Below are 8701 nucleotides of genomic sequence, written 5' to 3'. Positions count from 1 at the left end.
GACTTCCCCAGAAGTCAAGACTTCAAGGTTATTTTCCTAAAAAGCTTTCGCATTGTATTTTGGTAATTAAAAAAACCCGGTCTGAAGTAACTTTTACATCAGAAAAGTCTTCACTGTTTCTTATCGCACAGATGCTAAGTTTTCTTTACTACACATAATATACATTATTGAAAAATAATTGCTACAAGGGGGACCGCACTGATGAGCACCAGAGCTGTGTCCCGAGCTCAGGGGCCTGCCGGAAAGATGAGGGCAGCTCCAGGGGTGTCACAGCGCTAGCAAAGTGCAGCAGCGTCCCCTGACGCACCACTCGTCATTCGTGGCATTTCTCTCTAACCAAGATGAAATAAAGTGAAAGCTTCATAAACAATATTCGAGATCTGGGGGGCTGCAATAACTTCTCTGCCATAGGGAAGCATTAGCAGCTTTGGGTAAGTGATTTATTCATAGACAACGCACACCGTCATCCTTTCAATATTTTGTCTTCAAAGTTCAGCAGTCACAACCACAGAGGGGAGAGCGGAGTTGAATGATGAGCAACGTTCACTTCAGGACCAGTGATCCTACACTTACCGGAGACATCAGGAGCTGAAGCACAAACCCCTAAAACCAAGTACAACAAAGCCTGGTTAGGTCTTATCACACTACCTTGGGAAGATGGTTTATTGCTCAGAGCATGAAAGAAGGAGCGGGCTTCTTTGCAACGTGGTGAGGTTTAAAGAGCTGTTCAGCATTATACTTGCCTGTTTTAAAAGTGAGTAACTTATTCGAAGTTTATTTGCTGTGCATCATAACTATTTCCATACAAAGATGTTGACCTTCCAAGCAGCAAAGGCAGCATGTCAGTTTTAGAATAAAGGAACTTGCAGGAACGCATGAAAAAATCTCAGACTCGTTCTGCTAAGGATCATTCACTCCCTCCACTGCAAGGGGAGCACCTGGCAAAATGTCATCTGGCAAATAACAATTACAAAAAAAATCTAGATGGCAAAATCTCGCAGAAATGGGATTAAGAAATCTGCAACAGTTGTGGAAAACCAGAAGACTAATCAAAAAAGTTAATCTTCAGTTTTACGATTTGAATAGTAAAGTTATCTTGCCCATTATTATCTACAGTATCAGGAATTCTTCCATAAAATGATCACAGTACTAGCTATAATCAGGTTTAGCCATCTTAAAGCATTGCCTTTACTGTGCTTTAAAAAGCAGGGCAGTAATTCTTAGAACAAGATGCCCCTAAGGAAAAGTGACAGCCGCTGCCCACTCAGGTTTATTGGAGTATGACTGAAGAATACATACCCGACTTTGCACTGATTTTTTACTCAAGCATTGAAAGAAATCGCACCACCTAGAGGCAACGTGCCATTCTGCCTCCTGCAAAATGGTTACTAAATGATGAATTTGGATAAGAGTGGGAACACTGGCATTTAAATCAAGTCATAGCAAGTATCTGCCTTAGTTCAAAGATCTCATTCATGGTTTTCAGAGTCAAGACAGCAGATTGATTATGTTACTAACACAAGAGCAGCCCACACTGAGAAGGAAGAAATGGTTAATTAGAAGGCATCTACATGGTTAATTATAATTAATGAGACAACACCATGAGATTCCAATTACATATGTATAGCAAATACCTTGCACCTGGGGGAAGATTATCCAAACAAAGTATATTCAGGGGGAAATAAAAGACTTGTATGAGTGAGAAAACCCTAGACAGTAACACTGCACCAGATCAGACCAGAGCTGCAATGGGAGATAGCGGGAAAACACAAGCACGCCCTCCCCTCTGTGTGACAACCGTAGGAACAGCATCCTCCATGTCACTAAGAAAAACTAAGTTCATCTCATGACAGTTCCAGCAGAACATCCTGGTGCAGCTTATGCAAAGATCATACTGCAACCAATTTAAAAGCTCAGGGAAAAGGTACCTCAGGAGGATCAGCTATGAAAGGAAATTAAGTGACAGGAAACCGCAGGAGTGAGACTGAGCAATGTGAGCATTGTCCTGTCGTTGCCTTTTTTTTTTAGTAATATGCCCCCAAAGGAAGTTATTTGACACGTACATTATTGCAACAAAACTGAAATGCAAGTCAGATGGGTCCTTCAGGACACGGCAGCTTTCTCGGAACATGAGCTAAACAAATGATCCTCATATCAAAGATCACTGGGACAGACACCTGGAGACCACAGGTCCCCTGGCAGGCTGTGTCAGCAAGCTGGAAATGAAGAAGCTGATGCATTGAGTGTAAGGCGATAAACAACATGGGCCTCTGGGCAACAGAAGGAACAATCAGGCATCTGTTATTGCCATTTCGCAGAAAGTTTGTCACTTCAGCTGGAGCTGAAAGAGAGCAGCTTCTAGCTCCTGCCAGTGCAACATACTTCCAGTGCAAAGCAAAGCGGGCTTCCTACGAACACTGCTGAGCAAATACAAGTAATTTATTGTTGCGGCAAAAGCTTGGACTCACTTGTTCCAGGTTTACAAGAAGGTCCAAGAAATGACAACAGGCAGTTTTTCCAAATCCTCTGCTTCTTCCACCTTGCTCAGAGAAAGGCACCTGCCAGAGCCACCAGACCACAGCCAACGGTGGTTTGGGGGAGGAACAGCAGAACAAGCACAAGCCAGACACATTTTTCAGTTGGAGAAGGGGCAGCAGACAAAACTACCAACCCTGAACTCCTGCAGTCTCCAGACTGAACTTTTTCTCTCCTGTAGAAGACGTATCCATTTCAGGTGTGTGCTCTCTCCTTCCCAACAAGCTACCTTTGATACACGGGAAATTAATTTCCCAGAGGCTTGGTTCACTAAGGGCAAGGCCATCTCAGGCATCTGAAAGACAAGTAGAGTGGGGGGACACAACTAAAGATGAGAGACAGAAATACATCACACCAACTGGCAGGGGTGAAGAGAGGCCATGCTACTTTCCCGAACTGCTGCTGTAGGACCCCGTGAAACGCACAGGCAGGAATCCCCTAATGATCTCGCCAATCAGTTGCCAAACTAGTTTGAGTCAAAAGTCCCTGATCTGCCAGCTGGGAGATGGCACAGGTGTTGTATGTATGGGTTATTTCTCACATACTTGAGCGGCTTGTAAGAAATGAGCAATGGAGTGTGTAAAATGCTCATCCCCTCATGCGTGCATGCACAGGCACTTTGTACAGATTTGTAGAGAGTGCAGCCTACGTTGGCATAGCAGGAGGGGGAATACACAAAGATATACCTTACTTAGGAATGCTCACGCGCTGTGTTAAGTAGTGTGATAATTAAATCGTTAGTCACATTGACAAGTGGGTGGAAGAGGCTGGAAACCTCTGATGCAGTTTGCTGTGGGCAATTACAGATCTACTAGTGATGTATCCGTCACGCACAAAGATGGGCTCAGACCCAGGTACCTGCAACAGCTGAACTTTAGCCCATTTCCCAGAAGTAGAATGGAATGAAGACACCAGCTCTGCAGCTGCAGTGCTGTGAAACAGCCCGGACCCACTGCCAACCTACCGCATGAGAACAGCTGTATGATTTCACATACTCAAATATTAATCCAGGCAAGAACTTGCAGAGGCTAATCCTTATCCAAAGATCTGGGATTTTTCCTTCTTGAAATTCACCCTAATAATACTATCTAGTTATTTAGTGGTTATGTGCCCCTGCTCATGTTACACAGTGTATCTCACTTGGCTGCTGTGCAACAGAAGGCTCACAGGCTCAGCAGAGATCTGATAGGAGTTCGGTAAATATCTAACCATGCTCTTCAGTAAGCACCTGACGCTCACATAGGACCAACTCATCTTTGCAACAATTTCCTCTAAAGCACAAAACTGAAAGCAACTCTGTTTGTCTTAATGAACTAAATTTTACATGGGAGCCAGTGGTGAAAAACTGATCTTGTACTCTTGAGAGTACTATCAGCCTCAAAATTCCTCCAGAGGGGGACACAATTAGGAAGGGATGGAAAGAAAGGCAGCAAATGGTAGCCTGTACTAGAGACACTGCATTTGCTGTGCTGGTCCCACTCCACAGAGAAGTCCATGCTGCTGCTACCTTTCCCAAGTCCAGAATTCTCAAATTCTTTAGAAATTAACTTTTGCTAGAGAAACCCCCAAAGGCTTGCGGGGAGTCTGTGTACTTGCTGCTTCCTGCGACAGCTCAGCTTGCAGGAAGCAGCAGTCAGTAGGAACGTGCACAAATAAGACAAGACTCAGACAACTGAGGTGGGTTGTTTTTCCCCAGAGAAATTTTATTTCAGAAAGTTGACAAAAATCCCCCAACCAGTCATTACAGGTAAATCCACATCAGCCCCCCAAACCTGCTCCCCAGTAACCATACCAGTACAGCGAGGATCAAAACACAACACCAGAAAGACAATGGCGTAACAGTCACCTGGGGAGCTTAAGGCCTCGCCACCATTTTTAAGATAAAGGTATCTTTGTACTCAGATAAGGACAGGGAAAGGACATCAAAACAGACAAGACTGGAAAAGGCCCTTTCCTGTACTGTCTTTTCAAGTTATATAAAAACAAAAGCGAAACCTTAACACATCTACAGGCTTCAAACTGTAGGACCTAAAACTACCTTCAAATGACTTCTGTAATTCAGTCCTGTGGCATTACTGCTGTTCTGCACTCTAACAGCTTTCAAAAACATACAAGGATAAAGTGGATGCAAGGGCAGAGGAGTGGACTTGGGTTCTTAATATGGCTTTATCGAAAAAAACCTAATTAAAAGCAATCTAAGCACTTGCCAGTGGAACTAACAACTCCAGGAACTTGGCAATGGCAAAGAGGAAGCAAAGTACTAATGTATTTAGATGACAGGAGGTCATCTTTTCATCCTCTTTCCCATTGCCTCACCTCAAACAACTATTTCCTTCCCAGCAATAGATCAGACTCAGGTCAGGAATTATAAAGCCACGCTTTTTTCAACACGGTAGGCTGGTCCCAGGGCCATGACAACCCCTTCCCTAGCCAGAAGTGTCTAGGCACGTGACACCAGAATGCTGTGCTGCTGAACCATTTGCTCTGCAGGAATGCAGAGAAGGTGAAAGAATTTTAATCACCACCTAAAAAACTGCAGCAGGTAAGTCCAGGAAGTTAACCTGCCTGTTTTTTCCCAGCCTGGCTTATGTAGCATCATGCCACTTGGATGGCTGAGAAACGACGAGAAGCTGCTTGCCTTCTTTGTAGTACCGCATAGAATAACAGTTCTGTTGAGGGCACAGTTCTACCTTCCCCTGGATGTAGAATTAGCCTGTTCCTACCCTGTACTGCTTTTTTGAGTTCATCTACATTCTTCCAACTCCTCTGCGAACCTGAAAAGTACCCCTTGCACCCTCGGACCTCAGCGCAGGGTATGGGCCCCCATGCTTCATATGAGCAGCTGCCCACCTTGTTCTGAGGTCTCAGAAAATGAGATTCGGCCAGCTGCCTGCTGGATAAACACTATGCTGTTAGATGAGAAAAGTCTCCTGCTCAATGTAAACCCAAGTTTCCTAGCATAACCTGCTCCTATTTGCTCTGTGACTGTATCTGACTGAGGCCTCCTGTCTACACAAAAGGCCATCCCCTGACCAAGGCTTTCAGAAAAACTGCTGCATCATTTCAAAACAAGAGAGGCAAATCCAAGACAAACACGTGGAGCAAGGGCAGGACCAAGGCTGGACAGCTTATCTGAGCAAAGCAGGCTTCTCCTTTCCAAGCTCAAACATGTTCCCAAGCCCTCCTTCCAAAGCTCCCCTTCCTCCAGGCTGAACCACCGTATGCTCAAGTGCCCTGACCTGTCAGCACAAAGACACCAGCTCCCACAGGGAGAAACACAGAGGTCCACCACAGGGACCAAACCTTGGACCTCCCTCTATCCTCAGGCCCTGCTGGAATGATGAATCCTATTGCTTTGCACTCACCTCCGTTTCCACGAGGCTTAGATCCCAGCTGGTCGGGACAGGGAATCCCCCGCTCTGCCCCGGTGTGACCTGCATGGCACCTCCAGAGCTCAGCAGGGTCAAGTGGCTCAGAGTAACACTACAGTCACAGACAGATGGGAGACATCATCAAGCCAAGATTATAAAGGGAGAACAGACAGCGCAAAAGCTTGCTGCAGCTGTCATGGAAACATCTTTTTTTATTTAATCGCTGCCCCAGGAATCCCCAAACCCATCACAACCTCCCCCACCCTCAACATCCAATAGGATTTCACAAGTCCCCTGTTGCCTCCAGTGTTTAGGTTCCCCTTTCCCTTTAGGGTCCAAGTTCCTGCAGAAAAGGTCCAGTCAGTGGGTATCATCTGAGATGGCTCCACGGGGCCATGGCCGGGTCCCAGCGGTGTCCAGCTGGGTCTGAGAGGAGGGGGAGGAGGACTTGATCCTTTACTCAATCAGTTTCTTGGCCTTGAAGAAGCGACGCAGGTAGAAAACCTGCCAGGTGGCCAGTCCGATGAGACAGCACATGGAGAAAATGCTGAAGTACAGAACCCGGGTGTTTGTCGACTCTGAAACAGACAACAAACCATTGCACAGGAGTCTGACATCACAGGATGTGCCTCAAGAGGGTAAAGTTCCCAGGATTTTCTCTCCCCACCCCTGCGAAACTTCAAAGGCAAGATATCATACAGCATGAAGACAAGAGCACCCAAGCACCAGCAGTACTTGAGAATAAAAACAGAGGGAACGACAAGAAGAGGATAATGACAGAGAATACGGCAAAACTGTGGTTAATGGGCAACATTAAATGGTACAGAGTAATTAACATGAGGAACAGAGACAGAAATAAATGATCTCTAGAGATGAGACACGCAAGACTTGGCGACTGCTTCAGAAGGAGAGAAATATCAGCAGGTTTCCCCTACTAGGAACAGAAGAGGCAGAGACCACTATAATTGCTTGATCTCCAAATGCTGTCCTAAGAACACATTCAGCAGAAGTAAGGGGTTTTAGAGCTCCATCCCTCTGAAGCAGCACACAGTCTCTTACCATTCGTGTCCCTCATCTCCTCTTCTCGTTTCTTCATATAGGCAAAGTCATTAACGATGGACTCTGAAAGATCTTCCAGACGCCTCAATTCTACTTCCAGTGGCTTCAACTTCTCCACTTTCGCAATCTAGAAAACAGAAGAGTCAGGCAACCACTGAGCTAAAACCAAAAGTTCCCACATGGGTTTTTACTGCCAGTTTGAACCACTCCTCCTCACATAGTACAGATCTGGGACATCCTTCCCCCTAGGGAAACACCTCTACAAGCCAGAAACTACCATTGCATAAAACATTATCACTTCTCCCACCTGTTCTTTGAAACACACTTTCCTACTACCCCTCCTACACAACGGAGGAGCACAGTATGCATACAAGCACATTTCTTCCTTATTCAGCCTAATGTTAGCTAATTCACAGTTGGCTTCTGAGGAGTGGGTAGAAGAGTTTGCCACATGACTAAACCTCCAGTGAACAGAAGTCACAGACTGAGATACAGGTGACTAACTCACACATACGATACTGTTCTACAGGCAGACAGGATATTAGCACTGACTTGCTCTCCTGTCACCACACACCCCAGAAAGCCTGGGCAGCCTGGATTCCCAGTAGCAGTGGTTTGATTACACCCACAGGAGCTCAGGGCTTTTATCACTTAGACTGATAACCTGCTCTTGGTACAGCCACCAAGTGCCCATCGGCCTCAGGCCACCAGGTGACGCTGCTGGAACACTGATGGGACAGGCTGCCTTTGTGCCAGCTTGAAAGAAAAACACTTCCTTCATAAAAGCTGGTTTTATAGGACGTCATTTTTGTGCAGAACATGCAGCCTACAGTCCTACAAGTCACGGATTTGTATCCAAAAAGAAAAATCTACAGGAAATTCAATCAGAAGGCACAGTCCACAACAGCAACTATTTAAAGCTAAATGTGTAAACACATGTCCCTGGCCCAGTCCTGGCTGTAACCTGACTACACATGATGTAAAATCTGTGACAGAAGGACATGACTCAAAAGAAGGTAACTGCAGTTCCTGCCACTGCTACAGCGTAGGGTTTGGGTAACTCTGGTCCTTGTGTGGAATTTGTCACCAACAAGTGGCAGGCCCCCACCATGAAGGCCAGATGCCGTGTCCCCAAGTATTGCAGCAGAAGAGAGATGTGCTACAGAAAACCGCAAAAAACACATGGAGCACCTGCAGCTCGCCACCAGCCTTAGCGCCACACAGTGTTACTCAGACATAAGCCACAGGATGGCATCCCTCAGTGGTTCAGGTGCCGACAGGGAGGCAACGGGGCACTCGGTACAGGCATTCCCAAAACACCACCTCCAGAGGCAGCTGCCTGGGTGTCAGAGCCCACCTGAGGAGATGCTGGTCACCAGGCCAGTGCTAGCTCAGCCATTTCACATGACAGAAGTACCCTGGCAAGCAGCAGGCCACAAAGCAATCACCTGAGGATTTTTATACTGAGGCAAGCTGTGTATCACAGCCCTGCCAGCACAGCAGTGTCAATGCAGAGTGTGTCTGTAAGGAGGGGTAAGAAATGGGAGGTTAAACCCCTCCTGCTCTCTGGCCAACAGTTTGTACTGTCAAAACCTTGTGGCCTGGACACGTATCTGCCAGCAGAGCTTTACTGAGAAACTGGCATCAGTGTAAGCACACCTATGGCCCAGACTCTGCTGACACAGCTAGAGCAGCAGGTCTGCAACACACACAAGGTCTCAGACAGCTCTACTGAC

The 8701-nt window shown here is 46.3% G+C and overlaps 1 protein-coding gene across 1 annotated transcript in view; it reads right to left on the bottom strand.

The window, feature by feature from the left end:
- Nucleotides 1–4213: 4213 nt before the first annotated feature.
- The window catches only part of TMED10 (transmembrane p24 trafficking protein 10), a 15804-nt gene continuing 11316 nt past the window's right edge, over nucleotides 4214–8701 (bottom strand). The window contains exons 4-5 of the mRNA XM_065636958.1: nucleotides 6966–7092; nucleotides 4214–6484 (exon numbers count right to left, since the gene is read on the bottom strand). Of these exons, the coding sequence (XP_065493030.1) occupies nucleotides 6363–6484; nucleotides 6966–7092 (249 nt within the window). The 3' untranslated portion in view covers nucleotides 4214–6362. The remainder of the gene's footprint in view (nucleotides 6485–6965; nucleotides 7093–8701) is intronic.

Source organism: Caloenas nicobarica, chromosome 5 (genome assembly GCF_036013445.1).
Source record: "Caloenas nicobarica isolate bCalNic1 chromosome 5, bCalNic1.hap1, whole genome shotgun sequence".
NCBI classification, from domain to species: domain Eukaryota; kingdom Metazoa; phylum Chordata; class Aves; order Columbiformes; family Columbidae; genus Caloenas; species Caloenas nicobarica.
Note: the sequence above shows the minus strand (reverse complement) of the source record. Positions and strands in the feature narration are given on the sequence as shown.